Here is a 25,035-nt window from a genome sequence, read left to right as displayed (position 1 = left end):
ATATAATATTTCATAAACTGAAATTAACACTGTCAAAAAAACCCCCTAAGTAAAACCAATGTATTTGTACAGTTGCTTCTCCCTGCTCATAGAAGTTTGCATTCTCCCAGTTTAAACTTCATCAGTTTAACTAAAATTAAGATATTGATCTTTCGTTTAGCTCTGTTTTGCCATATTGCTGTCCAGAAGAATTAACTTTTCTGTCTTCAAGAAATATAGAGCTCTCTAGAGGCATTTGTGAACAGTGTTTAATTAATCTTCTTCATTAGAGACAAGTAATTACAACTTTATACTAGTTAATTGAATTTCTATTTCAAGAAAAAAAAAAGCTTCAACTATTGAACTATTTGTAAAAAACTAGAAGATAGCAATAAAATGTGTAACAGCTAACATGAAATTGTCAGGGAAAAAAACCCCATACTAAACCAACATATTTCTTTCTGTAATAGGGTAACAGCTCTTGTGCACTGGGAACAAGAAGCAGATGTTATTTATAATGGTTTTAGTAAGGCTTTTGACAATATTTCTCATGACATCTTACAAGAAAGCTAGGGAAGTGTGACCTAGACAAAAATCACAATCAGTTTGCTGTACAACTGACCATAAAAATTGTACTCAACTTGGTAGCTGCTTTGAGTGTTTGTTACATGGAAAATGGGTGGTGAGCACATTTTTTCATGCTCCCTTCTGACCTTGTTCAAAAACCATTCAATGTTGTCACTGAATCACAATGATAATCTGCATAATGGGACAGATAGACTGCTTATTAAAAGTGCACAGACTGTGATACATTCACATCATATATCATATTACAGCACATACATCACACACAGTTGTGTCAATGCAAGTGACAACAGGTTTTGAAGAAAGTTCTGACAAACTGGAGAAACTGAAAGAACTGATAAAGTTTAAATAGGGAGAATGCAAAGTCCTGTGAGCAAGGAGAAATAACTATACAAATGCACAGAAGGGGGAAGGACTGGTCAGACAGCACCTCTGCAGGAAAAGATACGGGGAGTTTGGTGGATCAGAAACAGAGCATGACTCAACAATACCATGCTGTTATGGAAAGGTAAACCTCATATGTGGATGTATAAAGAGAATCTCCTCCAAGAACTGTATAATCTTTCTACTTGGTGCCAAGAAGGTTCTCAGTTGGAGCAACTGAGTCCACTTTTGAACACTACACTTAAAAAATGTGAAGAGACAGCAAAGGAGAGAAATGAGAATGATCTGAGGTCTATAAAAGGCGATTTACAAAGTAAGACTGATGGAATTTCATTATTCAGTCCAAAGAAAAAAATTACAGAGGGAAGATCTAACATATAAAATAAATAACTCTTACATATTTCCACTGTGGGGCAGACAAAAAGTAAACAACAACTGCAACAAGTAAAATTTAGGTTAGACTTTAAGACCACCTAACAGTAATTGTTTAACTACTGCATCTCTCTGGGATCCTGAAGAGAGAAATATGTATTCATACACTATGTAACAGGTTTGAATGCGCTCAGGGGACATTTTGGACTTAGTGCTCTTAGAGCAATTACATGACACTTAAGAGTGGGTCTGAAAATCTCAAGTGGCATATACATCCCCTATGGATATATGCACATGTCCCTATAACATCTCCTGAAAAAGACATACATAACACATCTTACTCTGTCAAGCATACAAAGCGAGACCAACACTTTCTGAAAGCATCAGACTAACTGCAGACACAATATATAGCAGAGTGCATATGTGCTATGGGTATGCCTCAGCATGCCGCGTTAGGGGAAGACTTACCAGTTCAAGTGTGAAAACAGAAAAATGCAGAGAGCAACCATGCTAATAAACATTCTTGTGCATTTGAACATTAGGACAAAGCACTCAGTTAATGGTGACCTAAACAGACCAGCTCAGACCAAGCACTGTTAATGACTTCTGACACCCTACTAGCCCCGACAAACACTGGATGTGGAGCCACTCCATAGATTGCACTACACTCAGAAACAGAAGTTCTTCTTGCTTTTCTGTTATCTAAGCATCTTAGTCTCCCATTGATCTGCACAGTTGGGAATGTCATCTGAATACATGAACTTAAAAATAAAATGTGCATTCTACTAACATCACTAATACACAAATTAAAATAAGCTTAAATTCCTAAAGAACACAGTACTAAAAAAACCTGGTATAGAGAAAGAATGTGACAGAACATGTGTGCCATATGCACAGATCAGAACTCCAGAAATTGAGAAAAGGAAGTTACCCTGATCAGCCAGGTAGTCCATCATGTCTGCCCATTTTTAATATATTCTCTGAATAGTAGCAGGAGGTACAAACACCTCATATTTTGTTATATATTTTTAGATGACAGACTCTGATTATAAAGCTTTCAGTTTTCTCTCCCACGTTCAAAATACAGGACAGATCTCAATATTCATAATTCTATTTGGTTTAGGTATACTGATATTTTACATTTAAAAAATCTGGCAATGAGAAAAAAGTTATTCTATTTATATGTCAAGTAGTATGTGAACACACTGTCTTATCAAGAGCTTCTAAGCATTTTTTCTAAGTTAAAAACACTTCAGGATATAGGCAGTAAATGAAAAAATAATGGATCATGCCTGTGTAATCAAATACCTATTTCCAAAGTAATAAAAGTGACTTATTTTCATCTTTTTGCAAACAGCTAAAATAATGTCTAAATTTTTTAAATCTATATGCCTCAAAAAAGCAATCAAATTATTATTTGGCTACCCTCTCATCTCTTTAAAGGAAAAAACAGAAGTACTCTAACTTCAATGTAAAGCTATTACTTCTATCATATCTTGCAACTGTCTGGATAGGGCACTCTTCTCTCCAAGGACAGGAAAATTGCACTGAAATCCCAAATCAAGCAGCTTTCCATCCATAGTATGGTGTGGGGTTTTCTGCAAATTCCATCACAGTTATGCAAGAGAACAACTAAATCAAGATACGAAAAAACAATGGCATACAACAAGCTTCCAGAAGTGTAAGGTAAGAAAACTCAAACACCATGGAAAATAATTGCTTATATTGTTTTAAGTTATAAATCCTACTCTGTATCTCTCCTTTGTCTCAGTACCTTTAAATTTTACATGACAGTGGTTTTTCTGGAAGTTTTTGGCATCCTTTTTACTGAAAAAAAACCCGTGTAATATAAACAATGATACTGGACTGATAGGTCAAAAAACTACTGAAAAAATTATTAACAATTTCTACAAGTCTTATGTTTGTTCAGGAAGGATAAAGACAAAGAACATATTAAAAAAAAAAAAAAATCCATCAGTTTGGGACCAGGTGTTCCAGATAACTTTTTTTTCTACAGTGCAAACTACTGAGCCCTGATAAAAGGAATCTAAGAGAGATACAATAGCTGAACAGACAAGAGTAGCTGTGTAAATTATAGCTTTGCTTCACAATTACCATAACAATAATTTTCACAGTGAGCTTTTACTACACAAAAACATTGTCCTTATATTTTTTCAATTAATTCTCTGAGATCTTATACAAGTTTGGTTCATTATGTAAAATACTGACGTCCTTCACAAAGAGTGCTTAAAACACAGCGTGAAGCAAATGGAAATATTTTAAGTACTTCTGCAGAACTGTATCAGACAGTAACAAAGCATGAGCAAATATCTTATCAGCATCACTGTCCTTTATTTAGCAATCTGTAATTAAAAATTATATTTGTGTAGGTTCCATTTTCCAGGTGTCATTGTTTGTGAATCATACACAAGATTATCCATTTGTTCCACCCTAGCCAAGTGTCTATTCTCCTATTCACCAACTATTCATAAGTGTGCAGTAATAATTAAACGTTAGCAGATTCTATCAAAACTGCAAATACCTCCACAACAATGCCATTCTCCAACATGGAATGATACTGGGTTTTAAGATATGGTTATTTTTCCTGCATACGCATACCCACAAAAAATGAATGAATACCTCATTAAAAATAAATTGAAGACCCTGCATGGAAAAATGTTATACGAGGATGGGTCTTTTCATTTTATTTTCTGCTTTGTTGTACCTTTTTTTCCTCAGATATGCCAAACAATGACAAAAAATAAAGCCCAATACATGCACTTACTTGTGATAAAATGGAAAGCTGATGGCGATAGGTTACTGCATTTCGATTAACCTCCACAAAGTACCCCTGGGTTCGTCTCCTCTCCTGATCCAGTTTCTTCTCCATCATGAGATGAGAGGTGGATAAAACATCCAGGTATTTCATCATCACATCAGACAGCAGTGAGCTCACCTCCACTATGTCTGGACGTGCCTCTGCATCAGGAGTCAGGCATCTATAGAAAGAACACTTTATAATGAAAGCTAATTACTTCTTTCTAAAAAACTGTTTACTATCAATTAATTCCTCCACTGGTTATTTATCAAGTCATGCTGGCCAGCACTCTGCTCAAGCCTGTGTGGGACAGTTTAACACTGTGCAGCCTTGGTGTTGACACACTACAGAGCATAGTCTCTGGCATCAGCTGGAATAAATATTGTTGGCACTTCAGAGACACCAACCACTATGGGGGGCTGCTGCTGCACACTCTCAGACACTCTAGGGAGTGCCTGGTGCCTCTTCCTGGGGCTGAGGGAGACGTTAGCCTCCCTTGTGGGGACTGTGCTCTGGTCAAGGTGCTGCACCGCTGGACAAAGCAGCTGTAAAGGAGACAAAAGTGCTGTCAGGAGGATTTACAGGAGAATGACAAGATCTTCACAGAGGTTTGCAGAGACAAGACCCCCTAACAATGCGAAGGAGGAAAATCTAGAGATCACCCTCAAAGGAACAGTGGATGGAGACTCCCAAGAAGAGGTAGCCTGGAGACCTGTGATTTCTGCCAGCAGAAGGAAGGCTTTTCCTCTGAGTACAGATGCACAACTACAGAAAAGGTAGAGTGACCTAGGAACAGGTGAGAAAAAACAAGACCTAACAGCGGACACATCAGAGTCAGGTAAGTCTGAATCAAGTGTTCACATCACAAATAAGAAGCAGCTGACAGTCATTTGAGATTGAGGGAACAGAGGCATCCATCTGCTTGACCTGATTTGATAATTGTGCTTGTGAGGTGCTTGCATTCAGGACACTGTGGAGATACTACCAAGACTCATCTGGCCGTTGGGCTATTACACCTTGCTGCTCATTCATAAGGGCATGAATGGCACTAGCAGGGTCGACCCTGAAGATACCAAAAGTAACTATAGAGCACTTGGGTCAAGTGTGAAGGGCAGGGGGCCAAGGCAGTGTTCTCCTCAGTCCTCCCAGCAAGGGGGAAAGGCTGAAGTCAGGGTGGGTGCAACCTGCAGTCCAACACCTAGTTGCGTGTAGTCAAGAACTGATGGGTAAGGATCAGAGGAACAGACCAACATGGGTGACATTGTGGTAGATGCCTGCTATAAACCACCCAAAACCAAAGAGGAAGTTAACGAAGCCTTTGTTGGACAGATGCAGGAAGCTTCATGATTGCAGGCAGTCATACTCACTGGAGCCTATTAACCACCCTGATATCTGCTGATGGAGTAATACAGATGAGTGCAGCAATCCAGGAGATTTCTGGAATCTGTTGATGACAATTTCGTGGTGCAGGTTTCAGAAGCTAACTAGCAAAGGTACTCTGCCAGAGCTGTTGCTCACAAACAATGAAGAACCAGATAAGGATGTGAAGACTGAGGGCAGCCTCAGCTACAGCAGCCAGAGTTCAAAATCCTGAGAGAAGTGAGAAAGACAGGTTGTATGGTTACAACACAGGACTTCAGGAGAGCAGAATTCAGCCTGTTCAGGGATCTTCCTGGTAGAATCTCATGGAAGACTGTCCTGGAAGTTAAATGGAAAGCCTGGGAGAGCTGGCTAATCTTCAGGGACACCTCAAAGCACAAGAACAGCCCGCTCCTCCATGTAGGACGCTGGGGTGGACTACACAGGAAGAATACACAGATATTGCCCAAAGGGTGGATTTAGGAAAAGCAGTTGACAGCTAGAACTGAAACTAGCAATGGATGTGGAAGGATAAGGAAAGAGCTTCTATAAGTATATTGACAACAAAAGAAAGGTTAAGGAAAACGTGGACCCACTATGCAACCTGGTGACAAAGGACAAATTTCCAAGCACACAAAGAAGAGAACTGGGAACAGCCACGATGGACTTATCAGACAGCAGTCATACCTGACTAGCCTGATTGCTCTCTATGATGAGGTTACTGGCTCTGTGGACAAGGTGGGAGCAGTATATGTTGTGGGTAGCTTTATTTTAGCAAGGTCTTTGACACAATATCCCACAGTTCCACAGGACTACAAGGTAGGCAGATAATTGGCTGAACTTCCTGGCTCAAAGACATGCCATCAGGAGTAGAATATACACCTGGTGGCTGGAAGTAGCATCCTCCAGGGATTAATATTGGGCCAGTGCTGTTTAATGTCTTTATTAATGACCTAGATGACAGGATGGAGTGAATTCTCAATCCTTCAAGATATTCAGAACTTACTTAGACAAGACCCTGAGCAGTGAGCAACCAGATCTAATCGTATCTGCTTTGAGCAGATGGACTAGATGACCTCAGGAGGTCCCCTCTATAGTTCTGTGATTCTTGTTTCAGGCACTCTAGGTAGCCGTTTGGTAACAGTGATAATATTCTATTAGGGCTATTTTAAAATCCACAGAACATTTTGTATGTAGTGTAGGACATGAAAGCTGATTCTACATGTACTACATGTAGTACATGTAGAATACTACATGAACATATGTAGGGACAGTTCTACATATACTATAAACTGTCTTGAATCCGTTAAGTCCAGTGAACTCCATCATTTACTTCTATTTCCCTGCAGAGTGCTATTGAGCAGCTAGCATACAGATGCACTTAACCCAACACCCTTCTTTAAAGATAGCGTCCCTGAATGATTTATTATTTCTAAAACAATATTTTCTAAAAAAATATGACTGCCACCTAAAGTAACAGTTTTGAAAACGCTTTACCATACTTGAACTTCTTGATTTTAATATTTTGTGTTTAAATTTTCTCTAATCTGTTGATTTGTCTCATTAATTTTCGTAACTTTGTTAACCTGGTTTACTTAAAATTTTATATTTCCTTTAACAGACAGAAGTTTTTCACGTTGAGAAATGTTCCATTTAATTTTTTTAGACTTATTTTAATCCAATGAAATTGGCCAAAATTTCCAAGAATGATGTGAGCTATAAAAGATTTCTGATAAGTCCTAAATCCATTTCCCATGCACCTAGAAGGAAATTATTTATTTATGACTAAACACTGAGTAGATTGATGTTCAACTACAAAAGGCTTTGATGATTGATTCTAGAACTTTCTTTGGTAGCTTAATCCAATAAAACTGTATTTTAATAATAACAATACTGAATAACAGTAATGATAAAACTAAATGCAAATTTACATTTGCAACATGAAGCTTTCAATGTTTTTTCTAATCATTATTAAGAAATTATTTTTTCTATTTATGGCATTCATCTTTGAATACATATGTTGTGCTTCAGTCATTTGGAAATAAGTTCTTAATTTCCGTTAATGTTTCCTCATCTATATTATAAGTAAAATCTCATCATAACTGCTTTTCTTTAATGTTCTTTGTTCTTTCTAACTATGTCAAAAAGCCTAAGCCAAAATGTAAACATAATATTTCATTTAAGGATTAACCCAGAGTATAAGAATCAGTATTTAAAAAAAAAAAATTATACCTCCCACGGCTATTAAAATAAGCAGAAAAAATTCTCATGTGATAGAAAAACTTAATTTTAATATTTTCATGCAAATACCTATTTAATCATCTATTTAAACAATAGTAAACTCCGTAGTTAGCCTCCACAGCAGCCAGTCTCATGATTATATGGGACTTTCAGTGAACCTGTTTAATACAGCCACAATATCTACAATCATAAATAACTTAATACCTGGCTTTGGAAAAACCCTCAAAAACTTCCTATTATGGAGTTTCTCCTCATCCGGAATGAAAAGAAGGAAAAGACAGAGGGCCAGAAACTCACATGTCTTTAGCTAGGTCACTGATAAAGATGTGTTTAAACTTTGTAAGAGAATGCAATACACATCAATACCGATATGATGTGACTGGAAGATATTTTCTGGATGCATTTGAGACTACAACACTATTCTTAAATAGTGAGCAATGAACTAATAATGTCAGTTCTAACTACAAATATCCATAAATATTTAAAACACTAAAACTCATTTCAGGATCTCATAAATGTAAATGTTAGTTCTATTAGCTCTTATCCTCTCCATTATTGTCCTTAGGTCTTTAAATAACAGAAAATTTTTTGTACTATAAAACACAGTATAAAAATGTTATTGTCTTTGTACAGTTAAGTGCTTTTTAGCGATAGAATTCAACATCTGAATGAGAAAGAAAAAGCATTTTTGTGCTATGTGGAGTTTTTCTAAAATAGAAAACTCAAGGGAGCCAGATCTCATAGAAGTGCACCAATTCACTCTCTGTACTTGGCCTTACACATTACAATATCACCAGGAAGATGTAACCACAGCTAAGAGAAAGAAGTGAGTGGAACAAACACAGGCTCATCTTTTCCTCCATTACTGCATTATCTCTGCTATCTCTGCTGTCCTGATAATAGGATTAGAAGGTAGTGGGAATCATACTTCTCTCAGTCAAATAAACAACAAAACTATGAATGTGATCATACAGTGATCTATAAATAACATATTGTAACAGGGTTACTTCATTGACCATAAAGTACACTTGAAAATGACTCAAAATGCTGTATTTTCATGGAGGAAAAAAAATGATGCATAGGGAATTAAATACTGCACTGGTATTGTTAAATTTCAGTACTGACTGTAAAGTCTATACTGTCTGGATAAATGTCCTGACTATACTGGCATGAGTTTTCTAGTTGCATGTATGCAACTATATTGTATATGTTATTAGCAGGACAAGGAGATACCTCCGTTTTTCTTTCAACCAGAAGATCTTTCATATTCAGAGACAAATACCAGCAGTTGCTATGTCAGCGAACTGTCACATTACCACTACTAGGAACACACAAAACAAAACATCTTTTCAGCAGGATGTTGAAATAAAACTAGATAAGTAATTACCTCTTAATCGTAAGTGACACTTTTTCAGAGTACAGTCCTTCTGGCACAGGATCATACACAGCCTCTACTATCTGCAAAATAAGTAATCTACAGTTAATTGAAGAAAAGTATTCCAACATCTATTTTAAGACCCTGTATGATAAGTATTGATCCTTGACACAACCTGATGGGCATTACATCATCATCTCTAACTTCCAAAACTTAGAACACATCTTCTAATGTAGAATGTCACTTCTAATCAGGAATCCACATTAATATATGTAATCTGTGCAGAATAAAGGGCTACAATATCTGAATAAGGGAAATATTTTAAAAAATACTCCACAAACAATGATTTATTTTTATTTGTGATCACATCTTAAGGTGTAATACACAGTGCTATAGAAAATCCAATAGTATAGTATATCAAGAAATTTTATATATCTAAAGCTCCTATCACCAAATGCAATGATAAAATATACTAGTCTGAGATGTAATAATGCACAAACATTTACAAGCAATTTTTGCAATTAGAATGGCAAGATAGCAATTCATACAATGATTAATACTTGTGCTCACTCACACATCAGACCAGAGAGCAGTTTATGCTTCTACAACCTTAAGTATAAATTCTCATGGATCTAGTGAGCACATGCAGAAATAATTGGTAGGTTGATCTGTCAAATCTGAATACCTTAGTTGCCAAGGAGAGCATATTGGTGCTGTAAAACGGTGGGTTCAGAGTTGCCATCTGATAAAGGATGCATCCCGCAGCCCAGACATCAGCCTTCTCTCCATACGGCTCACTCTTTACAACTTCAGGGCTAAGTAAAAAGCAATGCAACCCACAAATGTTTAATTAATTCACCTAGAAGTAGGCTTTTAAAAAAAAAAAAACAAACCACCCAGTATTTAGTTAGTCACTATAACATATTTTCAGAGCACATAAAATTACATTCAAAAGGTTGCATTTGTTTCCTTTACTAGACAAATTCTTTAAGAAGTACAATTAATATCTTTTCCACTTCTACTGCAGTTCTTCTCACAACATTTATATCTTGTTCACTTGTCCTTTCCACGCATTTCATGTTATAATGTCTTTGGTCTTAATGTATACAAATGAACTACTGCATTGAGGACTTGTTTACAACAATGGCATTTCAATAAAAAGGACTAGAGAACAGACAAATATATCACATCATCTTGTAATTCAGATATCAGAGAGATTCAAAAAAGATTCCTGTACTTGGTATACTAATGGATGTGATTTTGCTACTAATGTAACAAATTTTACTCATTATATAATTTTTACCCTCTTAAAACTACTGTAATGCATTCCCTGTGAGGATGCCACATGGACACCCAACAGCCAGCTGAATGACAATTAAAAAATCCAATGTAGAGATCCGTTTAAAGCGAATGGAAGGCAGCAGTAATTTCAATTTTGACTCAGTACAAAGCAGACTCCACTTCTTTCTCTTAATTTCCTCAGCACTTTTCACAAACCTGGATGATAATAATCTACATTAGCAGGAATATTCTGATGCTGGAGTTCAAGTCTTAGCAGGAAGTAAAGGTCAAATCTTATAATGTGGTTTTTTTCACTTAGCATCTTTTCTCTGTAATTATTCATAGATATAAAAAATACTTTACTCCTTTTGTCTGTAAAACCAACTTGAAAACTTACTTGTTTTCCTCTTCCTTTCAGCTTAGAATTGGAACCACTATACCAATTTGGTGATTATACTATGACGACTTTGGTAAAATGCCTTATTTTAGAGTTGAGCGGTACTGTGTAAATTCAATTAATCATGCAGTCTGGATAAAGCATATTGCTAGAAGGTGTGCTTCTGATATGTACAAAGTGCAGAAAACAGATTTTTAAAATAAATGGGATGACGTCCCTTAAACTATTATGCTGAAAAGAAATTAAGTGATCTTAACAGAACAGAAAGTCAGAACAGAGGTAACAGTGTGGGGAAGTAAGAGAGACTGACAGGTCACATATTTCTGATAATATTGATCAAGCAAGATACAGTTTCCTGGGTGAAACCTAATTAGCAATTTTCCTTGAATTTTGCCGCTGCTATTACATAACCGCAGAGGATGTTGAACATGGTGTTAGAACACAATACCATATCTGTAATCAGACTGTCTTTATTCCTAACTGTGACACTAACTCATTAGAGGACTTTGTGGAAATTTCATTTTTGAGTATTAAATGTGTATATTAGAGCAAATATCAGTATTGCAACTTATCATATAGATGGTGAGCTCAGTAAGGCAAAGCCCCTGCCTTAGTGAAGTTCTAAGCATGCTCCTATTCAGAAAAATGAAACTGACTTGAATTTTACAGTCTTTCATACTAGTGATAATTTTCATGCATAGAGACATAAAGTTATAATTTCTTATTTTTAAAGGACTAAATAATACTAAAATCCCAAACTGAGATTATCAAAGCCAAATCTATGTACCAATGCAGAAAGTCACACAGCAGTCACAGAAAGAATAAACTGAATACAACTGAGAGAGAAACAGAAGCAACCATGACCCCGCCTGCAGAATCTTGTATTCATGAACAGCAGGGAAGAACCTAGCTTGATACCCAGAGCAAACAGCAGTCCATTGGGCTGGTGACTATGAAAAATGTATTTGTTACTACTGTGATTTGGAAATCACAGAAAGAATACAGTGCTGACAGGATTGTAGTTTTAGCATGGTTTCACAGAAATTCATAATGAAGTAATTTCGTCTGCTTATTCATACTGAAAGACTTCTTGTTCTAAATGCATATTTAATCACTTCAAAAAGAAAAAAAAATTGAAAAAGAAAAGGAGGACTTGCAGCAGAGTAGTACTTCATCTTTTCCTGCAGAAATGTCTTTAGTCAGAAGTCTCTGATATTTTGAGCATTCAGATGAGCAATATCTCAAATAAATACTGTCTCATGCTTAAGTAGTACTTGAAACTACTGAGTTAATATTTATCTAAGATGACCATGAAAGTTTAACAGATAATAGAAAATCCTGTATTTATACGATGCTATGCTTCCATGGTTAATTAATGCTGTAATTTAGATTTTTAAATAGAACTTTCAAATATTATTTATTTACTTCTAAGAGGTGTAGTGAAAACCCTCACCATGTTCTACAGGCTTGCCTCACCATCTGCTAGCTAGAGATGTGGGTGGGGTACAGTACTTGTTGACTACTAAAACAGTTCTGCAGACAAGTTGCATCTTTTGGATCCACATTGTTGAGGGATGCCAAGCAGAGAAAGTACCTAGTTCTGTTCCTGTACACTGCCACTCACAAACAGGAGGGCGGTGGGAGTACACACGGTTTGTCTAATTCAGTTGACAACTGTGTATAAACTGTCACTGTCTGGTCAAGACCAGAAAGAATGACTAGAACCAGACTCTGAATTTTATTCCATAAAAACCCTACAAAATCAGTCCTAGCCACAAACACCAAAAATGAATTTAAGGGTGTAGCATTGGTTTCTTGGTTTATTTGTCAAGGCAGGATTCTTCCTTTCATTCTTAGATTAAGTGATCTCAATTGAACTAGGACAATGGCACTAATTAATTTTTAGAAAACAGATATCCACATTATAAAATGCATTCAGTGTCAAAATAAAATACACAAAGGGAGAAACTCTAAGAGCTGATAAAGAATTTAATTTCCATTGCTCCAAGGGCTGATCGTACTGTGGCAAAGCAGCAGTACTGATGCTATACTCTATGATATCCACAGTCTTGGATAGTAAGAGGAAGCAGATACTTATATAATTAGTCATTTAGTTCTTGCAGCTAATGGATTCAAGATAACCACTACAGTTTTCCTCTAGGTTTACAAATCACTGCTCATTCCTAAATTACGTTATCCAAGCTGAAAAAGCTTACTTCAGCAGCATTATGTTAGCTATAGGAGAGTCCTTCTCCAAAAAAAAGTCCATAGCAAAAGCAAGACTAAATTCTTCTAAATGAAAGATACAGAAATATATCCCCAGAATAATTCTCCAAATTCTCAGCATCCTTGAATAGACAGTTTTATAATTGTTTCTCAGAAAGTTCACTCTTGCTTGACATATCAGCATTGCTTATATAATTAATAAATCTATGCCAAAAGCCTTAAAATGAGTCTTGAATTTGATTAAGCCACCCCTTAATCCAAAGAGTTATCTGTTTTTTCTTCTAGACTACTTTTGCAAAATTAAGCCATTATTTTAAATACAGAATATAGCTTTCCATACCACCCCACATTTTCAATTAGGATTGGGGAAAAAAAAATAATATCAAATCTTGTCAACATTTGTGCTACTTGTAAAACAATAGCATTGTACCAAATCATCTCTATATGGCCTTGGAGACATTTTTGCAATCAAGCTTTCCATTATAATTTTGCTCACTGATGTTATTTTGTCATGGTTTTTATTTAAGAATACTTTGTTAACAGAGATTTACAAACAGACTGTTCCAATCTGAATCTGCTGCATTAGTACTATCGCGTACCTACATGAGAGATGACTACCCTCACTGGGTTAGCTCATGTTCACATTAGTTATCAGGGGACAGAAGTTCCAAAATTAAGAAAACCTGAATTTGGATGGGGAGGAAAGGGGGAGTTGAGGGAATGATTTTTTCAAAAGAGCATTGATTTTCTAGAGCTTCTAAAGATTCTGAGAAATGTTGTCTATACTATCAGGCTGAATTTCCATGGGAGACAATCAGTGAAGATTTCCCAAGCTGCACAAAACTCCAATAAGCCAGTCGTGACTTGTCTTGGTGCAATATTCATTGGTTAATCTAAGTGCTTCTAACAGGTGTAAGAACAGGCTGGTATGATATCATCCTACAGTATGAGTATTTTCAAATGAGGCATGATTTCAACAGTTATGGATTAATTAAAACAAGAGTGATTCTTCAAGACTTACTCCCAGAAGAGGTGATGGCTATAATGAAAAAGTAAATAAAAAAGACATGTACACCACTGCAGAAGACTTCAACAATGACAGAGTTATTGGTTTTAGTCTTTATCATTCCTCCAATTGATTACTAAGAGTTTGATGTAGATTCCTACAGTTGGTGGTGGCTATACACTCAAGCCTAGAAACCACAGCTAGTTCAGGAAGCAACCCAAGCTGAAAATAGTTGGAGGCTAGCAAAGTATCAAATACGCTTATATCATTCTTCCTTCTCTATGGATACTGAGTTATTGCCACTGTTGGAAACAGGACAGTAGGAGAGACGGTAGACAAGTCTGCCTTATACTGATAAAACTTTTTTTTTTTTTTTCTGGTCCCAAATACCGAAAGAGTCTCTGCAGTTTCTATTAGCTGAAGATATTCAGTTATCTTTGTTAGGAAGACATCTATAAAATAATACTTGCTTGCAATGGATAACCTTTTTAGTTGCTGGCAGAAGTCATCAAGCAAAGCAAAGGAAGGGATTTACATGATCTTTGCACCTATAACTGCCACAATTCACTGTAAAAATGAGACTGCCATACTCTGTCCCAGGTTAACCAGGGATTTATCCTGCAGTGCCTTGAAAACCTTCAGAGGTAAAGACCACACAACCTCTCTGGGCAGCCTGTTCTACACTTGACTGTTATAATGGTGAAAAAAAATTTGCTTTGTATCAAGTTAGGATCTCTCCTGTTTCAATGAATGTCTGTTTTCTCAGATCTACTCTATAATCTGTTCTCCAAATCACAGAAAGGGGGAAGACGACGACAAGGAGAAAAAGGAAGAAAAAAAAAATGCTGCTTACCACCAGCATCATCCTGAAAGAGAGAAAAGGAAAAATAAGAAAAGCAATTGCTGCTTGTCACGATTCTTCCTCTGGACAGTTTGCTGTAAACTATAGACATACAGTCAGCATTATAGCTTCATAATTACCACTAAAAGCAATAGAAGAAGAAACAGGAGCCACAAAACTGACATTCTGAATAAAGAGCTTCCATGAACATTGCTAAAAGCTATTTGCATTTCTCACCTACAAGAAGAATTCAACAGAAGCCTTTTGGGGATATTCTGTCTATCCCTTAAGTGATAAAGCTGGAAGAGGATTTTCAACCACTAGTTAAAAATTTTGCCTTCACAGTTTTCTATTTTGAAATTTATTGCCAAGCAATTCTACAATAATTTATTACGTTGTCTTCTAACTTGTGTATATTTTTCTCGTTACAAGTTATATTAAATATTTTATCTATATTAAATTTCTTCTTCACAAAAGACACCTTCTCAGGCATCCTAAACCTCTGCTGACACCTATAGAAAAATTCACCATTTCCAACATTTTCTGAAATGTATGGGGGTAGGGAAGAAATTTACTACCTTCAGTTTGCAGTTTTATGGTGTAATAAATCCTCTGGCCACCAGGTGGGGAATGTAATTTTAAAATGTGTCAAATCAGCTAAGAGAGGTAACTTTCATGTGTATAATTGCTCTCTCTCATCAGTGTAATCTCAACAGTTTCATTTTTTTAGTCCAACCATCACCTGTCTCTGCCCAGGAAGTTCTTCTACATTTATATAATTCAGGCTATACAGAGTCAAAACCAATCTGAGATCAGTGACAGGCCACTGATAACTGTAGGATACAGCAGGCTATAGGATAATACCTCCCTTATGTTTTTTACTAACATCTTCGAAAAAAAGGCCTGGTTTGATGTGGAAGGACACTTTTCGCTGCAAATAGTAGTGAATTGTGTAGTCTGTCTCAATGTGAAACGTTAATGAGCACTAAGAAACAAGTAAAACCAAGATCCCAGTAACAAACCAGTGTAGCTCTCAGCTACACTGCTGTTGATCAACAATTTAAATAGATCATAGAATCATAGAATGGTTTGGGTTGGAAGGGACATTAAAGATCACCTAGTTCCAGCCCCCCTGCCATGGGCAGGGACACCTCCCACGAGACCAGTTTGCTCAAAGCCTCATCCAGCCTGGCCTTGAACACCTCCAGGGATGGGGCATCCACAGCTTCTCTGGGAAAACTGTTCCTGTGCCTCACCTCCCTCACAGTAAATAATTTCTTCCTAATGTCTAGCCTGAATCACTAACTTACTGCTTTCTTTGAGCACATATTCAGCATCTCTCTGTCTAAAACAGAAGCAGATGTTTTATACTTCACCGTTTGGGTTTTTTTACTTTACAGTTTTGAAAATAATGACATGGACATCCAGTTAACATTCAACAACTGATTTGTATTGCTTTGAATTACAAACCTTTTAGCTTTTATGAATGCTAACATTATACATTATTGCTTAGAGATGCCAAATATATTAATTTTGAAAAATAATTTATGGCTTCTAGCAGTGTAACAAGACAACATTCTAGAACACATTAAAAACTGTCAGCAATTCACCCATGTCACATATTAATACAAATCAGACAACAATTTTTAAGAAGTTCTCAATTGTTCTTTACTCCTATTGATTAGTGAAACAAAAACAAACAAGCAAAAATCTTCTTCATGCCTAAATCATTAAATATCCAAAGCAGAACCATGTTCAGAGCACAAGATCCTCTTCCTAATCCCTCAGTGTGGAGTCACTTATACCTACTTTGTTCCCTAGCAAAACTTCAAGCACATATGAAACTGTGAAGGCCAAAACAGCTTCACATGTGGTAAGTTGCTTAGGCTGTATATTTGAAAAATATTGCAAGCCAAGATGCTGTTTTGCTCCTGCTGCTCCCAGTCACTCTTTACTGCCACTGTCTGCTCTTCTGTGCCAGCACAAGTTACCTCTACAGCTGCGTCATGCATAAGACCAAAGACCTGATGCACCTGAAAAATAACCTAAATTATTTTTCAGACAGGTCAGTTATCTCATCTAGTTCATCATCGTACATTTACACAAATTATTGTGTTGGTCCAGGAGTGGCATGGCTATTTGGGTTTTGTTTTTTTCAGGGTTGGGTTTTTTACCTTGAATCATTTCATTTAAACAAAATCACAGCCCTAAAACCAACTGGTACTGGCAGAAATTTCTGAGGCTTTTTCTAGGGAAGAGAGATACTAAATAAACATGGCCTCTTGGGAGTTGTATTAATATAAAAGCAGCTTCCACTGAAACACAGCTTTCAGTTTTACTCTTGGTTCATAATGCTGAACTGAAACTTTTTTTTTTACTTTTGCTAAATATGAAAAATTTAGTCAATCAAAATATGATTAAACCAAGAAAATGTATAAAAAGCTTCAGGATATCTCTTCTCAGTTTCTCTTTCTGAGTATAAAGCTCACATAAAAGGCTGCTGAAAAGAGCAGAAGAATATTACTGTGAGTACTTCTGTGTTCATACTTAGAAGACCAGCATGGTACATTCAACTACTACTTGTTTTCCCTTCTTTGAACTCTGTAATTTTTCTGCAAGGGTGTAAATCTCTGGCAATTAGAAATTCATGTATTTATCCAACAGATTTTTTTTTGTGGTAAATTTATATTTTCACTGCTTTTACACATAGGAACCTTTAGCGCTACTGAAAACAAGTTCTTTCTGAATCTCATGGAGCAGTAGCAAAAGAGCACCTCATTGCATAAAGTGTCTTTTTTTTAAGTGTCTTTAAAACTGAAGGATACATTTCACTGATGTTCACAGTATGCTGCCCAGGAGACATCCATATCTAAATGTTCTCATGTTTGAACACATGGAAAACAATGTGCTCCAAAAATTCCCAGATATGGCAATTGTGTACTTGCTGGGAAACCACTGGGCAATTTCAAAGTCTTCTGCTTAACTATCAATGGCAGCAGGTAGAACAAAAAAGACATGACAACTTTGAATACAGTTATGCCAGAAACAGTGTTGCTAGCTGGATAAACCAATCTATGCTTAATTTGGCAATGTGGAATAAGGAATTAAACTAAAAAATTCATGACAGCATCTGCCTCATGATATCTAAACTGAACTAACTTCTCTACAAGTATGAACCATCTAACCTTTTAATACATATGTGTGTGCATGTCTATGTGTGTCCATGTATATATGTGCATACATACATACATACACTGTACTACTTAAAAATACATTTTGGGCCTCTAGAATTTTCCACCTAGAACAGTATTCTAGGAATATTTCATTTCGGAAATAAAGCAATTGGGGAGCACTTACAGTACAAAAATTTACAGTACTATTGACTTATGCTCACAACAAAAATTGGGATAAGTCTAAACATAATGTAAAGGCCAAGGTTATCAACATTTAAGTAACCTTTACAAGCAGACCACAAATATTGGAGTTTCATGGGCTTTTATGTGCATTTAGCCCAAACTGAAAGTTTTTTATAAACTTTTTTTTAAAAAGTTAAGCATCTATGTGCAAAGTTTTTTCCCCTCATCAGGATACAACCACAAATATAGTGTGTAGACATACTAGGAAAATATCCCATAAAGGTAGGATTCAGTCTGAATTTGGCCTTCTTGTCCATATACTGTATCTGCTGATTTGGGGAGCCTGTATGTAAAACTACTACACATTTTTAGCTCTTTACTTTTTTAAAAACTTGTTTCAAGGACAATTTAAAAAGCCTTGGAGGCTCTACCAGAAAATATGATGTTTATAGCAAGCTACTTCTTCCTTCAGTTGTCTTATTATCACTGAAGAATGTTATAAAGTATCACCTTTCACTCTGTAATGAAAATACAATTATCCAATTAAGCTCAAAATATTAATTGCCATTTCAACTGGTTTTATACTTCTGAATTTTCAAGATTATCATATGCATCTCTGAGTAAATCATAAGGACAAATGGAAGTATAATTAATATGTAATTTAGTGTTCCGGTATTACATACAGAACCTCTAAGAGGCTTAAAACAGAAAAAATACATTAAAGTTCTAATTTACACCTATTATTCCTTCAGACACATAATGGAAAAAAGCCTAAAACAAGAGGAAGTCCAAGCCAGATTCTGAAACTTAAAAAATAAAATTTCCCTTCCATGTGATTTTTGATTTATATTATTAAAGGCAAGCATGGTCCACACATCTGGTGTTCTTATTCATACAAAAATATCTAGCAGATTGTCAAGCTGTCAATATTAACAGAAATGCTGTAGATAAATTACAGCCGTAAATTGTGGCAAAGTGCTATCCATGCATACAAAAATGGAAACACTCATATTCTAAAAGATGCATAACATGCATCTGACAGATACTTATAATAATTATTTCCTTTCAACCAGAAATATTTTCCAGTGCATTATAACTGCAATTTCCTATAAAATGCTTTGAGGAATTGCCTTAACTCTGTAACTGTATAAACAGCTCAAGAAAATAAAAAGGTTTTGTCCTTTTATCTATGGAACAGAAATCTGAACACTTAAACAATGGTAAACAATTTTGCTTATTGAGCTATAACGCCTTTCAGAATGAACTTCACTCAGTGCTTTTGTCCAAATAACCAAGCTCATCAAGAAATTACATGAATATTTAAAATTGAAAGGGAGACATAGAAAAATAAGTATCTGCAAGCAGATGACCACAAGCAGTAGCAAATCCAATTCTACAACAACTCTAAAATAAACTACATCTTGAATAATTAATTTCATATACGGTGTTAATTTCACCTAAGTTTAAACTCCTATAAACTAGATTTATGCTGAGATACTGCTTCAGCTCCCTCTACAGAAAATGGAGAGAGACATGCACATCAAGTAGTTGATTCACCTCATTCTAAAACAGCTGTTTAAAATAAATAGGATACAATTCATTATTGAAGTGCCTATTTTTTTCCATTACTTTCAGCAGTCATCTAGCTCCCTGACTTGACGAAGACGCCTAGTTTTCGAATGACTACATATAAGCAAGATGAACCCCAGTCACACAGAGACTTGTTTCTGACGGTAAGATATTAATTAGATGACTTTGCAAGTATTTGGATTTGCTGGAACCTAACATACAAAATAATTAACTAATAACTACTTTTATGTCTAGCAATAGCATTCAGTATGGATTAAATGTTAAAAAAAAAAAAAGTAGACAGCTGAAGATTTTACCTGAATAAGATGGTAACTTCATTATCCTCTTTTACAGAGAATTTAAAATTCCCTAAATTTTATTTAAAATCTAAATAAAGTCTGTTGATCCAGATGCCTGCAAAAACCCTCATACGAATCAGTAGATGAAATATGACCAAAGGGTCATAACATAATAATCTAGGCATATCATGTTATATACTTCAATATTGAACAAATAATTTATTGCTTGATGGCTCACTTACAAACATCAGCCGAAAAAGTAAGGCTACACGGGAGACTGGGCAAAGACTAAAGAGAAGGAAGGAGGAAATTTGAAATACCACCTCATTCTATTCTGCTTACTCCCTAACCACAGTAATGGGCACCCTTGAGAAACAGGCCAGAAGCAAAATAGGACAAATGACCTAACCTAAACTGTCACACGATCCTGTGATGAGAAAAGAATTTAATTCCACTATTTCCAAGTTATTTCTAAAACTCCTTACAGGAATAAACTAAAGTCTTTATCAACCCTTCTTGAGATAGGAACTAGAAAGAAAATACTGTACACATTAATTTGTAAATAATAATCAACAAATTACATTTACAACACACTCCTGTATCTCCCAATTTAATAACTGGGCACCTTGATCTCTATAAAAATACACAGACTACTTGTCTCCAGCTGGCATCACTGCTACATCCCTGGATAACACTGTAGTACCTCTTGAGCCATAACATCATCGACCCATTGCTTGTGGAGCTCAAATTGTGAAGAGCCTAGACATTGAGTAGTAACCCAGGAAAAAAGCTTTCTTCAGTAGAATACATAGCAAATGCAGATATATACATCTGTCTGAAATCATGGGGCATTTAAATTCAACATTCTTATGATATTCCTATAAGCAATGCCTAGCCATAACCAAGAAAATACCAGTTGCCAATGTGAGTAACATAATTAAAGACAGTTTAACTCCAAATTATTAAACCTACAAAAGCTATTCAAATAGCAGCAAATTATTTATTTTTACCTCTTCCCCTCTCATTCAAAACAGACTCTTCCATAATGTTAATTTTAAATAAGACCCTGATAAGACTAGGGATGCACCTCAAGCAGAAAATACAGTCACGTATGGTAAGAGAGGAAACTGAAGGAAAGTCTACTAGCTGCTTTACTTGCAGGTGACTCAAACATGAACCTCTTGTTCATTTAGAAGGCATCAATGCCCCTTTATAGCATTTCTTAACCAGATGTCTATCCTATTTCTGACTCTAATTATTTTCTTTATTTCAATTATGCTAGAAGAGTATTACAAACATTCAGCCTCCCACGGGTTAGTCAATTCTTGATGTGTCTGTTCTTTCAGTCAGATGCCTACAATACCTCATGCTGCTTCTGGTAATTCTTAAGCCACAGCCGGCCTGCCAATCCTTGAAGTGGATAGTGAATCTACTACTGCACAAAATAGGAACGGGTACAAAGTGGAGAGCAGACCCTTTAAAAATCCATTATTAATGTTTCTCTATTGAGACATGGCCACTTATTGCTCTGGTGCTTACTCTAGTAATGCTTCAACAGAGTCCAAGAACTCTGTTACAGTGGAAGGTGTTTTCTCTTATTCTACCATTAAAGCTATTGTGACAACAAAAACAACAAAATCATCATTCTGTGCAAAAACTCTGCTGTGGAAAAAAAACAAGAAATACTATAAAAGAGAGGGAAGAAACCCAGGAAAGACCAAGGCAGTCTGAACAATCCTTGACAGAGCTTTGAAATCTGGCTACTATGAAAAAGCCAGCGACTGAACAAAAGCTAAACCAGAAACTACAGACTAAGGAGCCAAGTGAAAACAGGAAAAAGCTTTAACTGACCACCAAAAACATGGTAAAACAGCAAACACACTATTAAGGAAACATCAAAGACAGCAAGATGACATATCATGGCACTACAAATTTAAACAGCACATCATATACTGAGCAGCATAGTAAAGTAGAACAAGAATTAGTAAAGATTTAGAAATAGTAAGGATCTGCCAATATGGCTGACATCTAAGATAGAACAAAATGGAAAGAAAAAAAAAACAACACCAAACACATAAAAAACCCACCAAAAGTATTCTAAGTCTTGCAGTTCAGATGTCATAGTAACATAGTTCATCTAAATGTAGCTCATTTGACGTAACTTAAAAGAAAAATTAAAAAATAATAATTCTAGCAAACAAATACCAGTAACATTGGACTAAAAGACAAGCTTGTAAATTAGTTTGATGACATGACTAATCTTATTCTAATAAAACGTGCAACATTCTCACCTACTTCTTAATGATATCTGAGGGGTCTGCTCTTTTTCACAGTTTCCCAACAGCTTTTCAAGATCAGCCAAGTTTTCAAGGAATTCTGATGAGATTCTCTATTCCATCCTAACCTCAAAATCTACTTCATTTCCCAGAGTTTTTCTAAAATTTCTCTATGCAGTTATCCCAACCATGATGGCCAACTTTTACTTATATCTCTTGATCTGTTGTTGATATGTCCTCTTCATAAGTTACAATCCTTTTTGTGAAACAAAGAAATGGCAGGTACACATGAAAAGAAACATCCTTCCCTATAACCATGTACAATTTGCTGTGTTTCTTCTGGGAAGGCCTTCAAGACAAGAGGATAATAACAACTGTCACCACTAACTTGGAGCAGATTGTTTCTGGTGACTTAGGAGCTGGAAAAAGACTTCAGAATTCATTATCAATTCCCTAAAGCAGTCTTTTCCTCAATATTTAATGTATGAAGTGTAAACACATCCATTTAATGCATTTGGTATTCCAAACATACACATGGCTGTATTTTTTATTCAAGGACATGACCAATTGAAAGGAATTGAATTAGTATGACAGTAGAATAAAACCTAGTACGAAGTAGAATTAAAACCCACCACAATTACAAAGCAAAATTGTATAAGACCCTCTCTAAACATAAAACAGTGTCTGCTGCTGCTGCTATTCCATGATGATACAACTTTTAAAAAATTGCATTAGCAAATTGATTCAGTCAACCCCAAAACCAAACATGTTTGGTACATAGAGTGATATGCTTTTATCTGAACCATTCTGCATAATGCTGTATAGCCAAATTTAAACAATAAGGATCAGACACTACTTTTGACATTTATTATTTTGTTTCTCAATTATATTGTCTGTTCCAAGAAGGGTGGGTTGCATCTCAGACTACTCAGAACTATTATCCTTGTCAATTCACAAGAAAGCAATTTCTGCCACTCTAAAACAACAATGCTGTCTCACAGCTCTTTCTCTTCCTCTTCTCCTTTCTTTTTGTGCAGGAACTAATATTGCTGCTCTTGGTAGATACGCATTCCCAATATTTTGATTATTTTATAGCCCTTCATACCTACTTAAAACCATACCAAAAAAAAAATCCAAACACAAACTAAATCTAGTCCAAGCACTGACTAAGTCTATAGACTCTGACTACTTCTTCATGATTTGTGTTAAAACACTCAATCAGTTCACCTCATTGCTTGTGAACAGGTTTCCATATCAAAAAGCCCACTGCCCCACCGAGTACTAGCCAGGTACTCTGAAGGTGGCATCCAGTGCTTTCAGCTGTTTGCAAAGCCTTTTTAACATTCTTAAATTATTATGACATTGGAAAGACTTTAATGCTTTAGCCTGTCATTTTAAATATTACTCAAGCATACATTTTAAATACAAAGACATCAGTACTGTATCCTTGTTCTCTTTTCTGACTGCAGACAGGCAAGGATCACTGCTTCCATGATTTTGCCTATGGAGTAGAACTGACAAGTAATGTCCCAAAAGATTGCTTACTGAGAGACTGCAACACAGAAGTGACATTTTATCCTCATGCCCACATCTAAATAACTGGACAAAGAGGTAGGAGAAAACCTGCCAAAGTCCTACCTCTGATGTGAACTTCCACATACAAAGACAGGGTAGGAGAATAATAATAATAAATGTGGTATAAGCAAATTTTTTTTTTAAAGTACATTTAGATCCACAGAACACTACTCTCAAATAAAAATTTTCTCTAAAATGTGAAAAGACCCAAAGCCACCAGCAACAGACTCCAACAGGAAAAAAAAAAAAAAGTGAATGTAGATAGGATAAGAAAATTACCACTTAGTGATCCTGAGTGACACTGGGGCATTGTTTGGAACCTGACACTTCTAAAGACTGATCTAACTTGCAGATACTTTACCAGTACCTGTTGTTTGAAAGAGCACAATAAATTCCCACCAACAGCTTCTCTGGGCAGTTATAACTGAAGAAAACAAATTAATTATTCCACGGGAGCTGAAAGAGATGGCACATGACTAGTTACACCAAACTCCTACTACACTTAACAACCTAGACTATCAGTTGCAGATCGTGCATCACCCACAGATTGTGCTACACTTCAGGAGTATTTGGGGAACCAATTAAGGCAGCCTGGCAATCACCTTACTTTTGCTCAGTAAGAAGCAGCATACGAATGAGTCTTCGAGCTATGGGACTTAAATATTTAAACACATTACAAGGACTCACTCCTGAAGCCATTTTAGGATTTAGCAATTTCTAGGGATTAAGTGTCAATCATTATAATTCTGGCACTAGGAAATCACAAGTAACAATTTCAAAAGTGGCAACATGAATTATATTCAGCTGCTGAATGCCTGATTTCTTGACTCTCACTCATAATTCAGAAGAACCACCAGTAGCTCCCCTGGGAGACAGGGGCTTTGAAGTTAAAGAGTGACTGATTAAGAATAGCTGTTCAGACAACGTACGATTAAGTTTGCCATGCTTGGGAAGACAGGCTGAGAGGATCAAAACTGTGATGATAAGGGAAGGAACTGCTAACCAAAACGAGATGAGAGAATACAACACCTGCAAGGCCGCGGAGATAAAGGAGACTGCTCAGACCCCTAAACCGGCTGGGAACCAGCCTGGTCCC

General features: G+C 36.0%; 1 protein-coding gene across 1 annotated transcript in view; it reads right to left on the bottom strand.

Moving 5' to 3' along the window:
• The window catches only part of NEK10 (NIMA-related kinase 10), a gene marked incomplete at both ends in the record, with an annotated part of 67,731 nt that overhangs the window by 21,529 nt on the left and 21,167 nt on the right, over positions 1-25,035 (bottom strand). Inside the window, 3 exon segments of the mRNA XM_010087284.1 lie at positions 4,106-4,319; positions 9,126-9,196; positions 9,799-9,928. Of these exon segments, the coding sequence (XP_010085586.1) occupies positions 4,106-4,319; positions 9,126-9,196; positions 9,799-9,928 (415 nt within the window).

Source organism: Pterocles gutturalis, unplaced genomic scaffold, assembly GCF_000699245.1.
Source record: "Pterocles gutturalis isolate BGI_N339 unplaced genomic scaffold, ASM69924v1 scaffold3856, whole genome shotgun sequence".
Lineage (NCBI taxonomy): Eukaryota > Metazoa > Chordata > Aves > Pterocliformes > Pteroclidae > Pterocles > Pterocles gutturalis.
The sequence above is the reverse complement of the archived record's forward strand: the minus strand, read 5'-3'. Positions and strand labels throughout refer to the sequence as shown.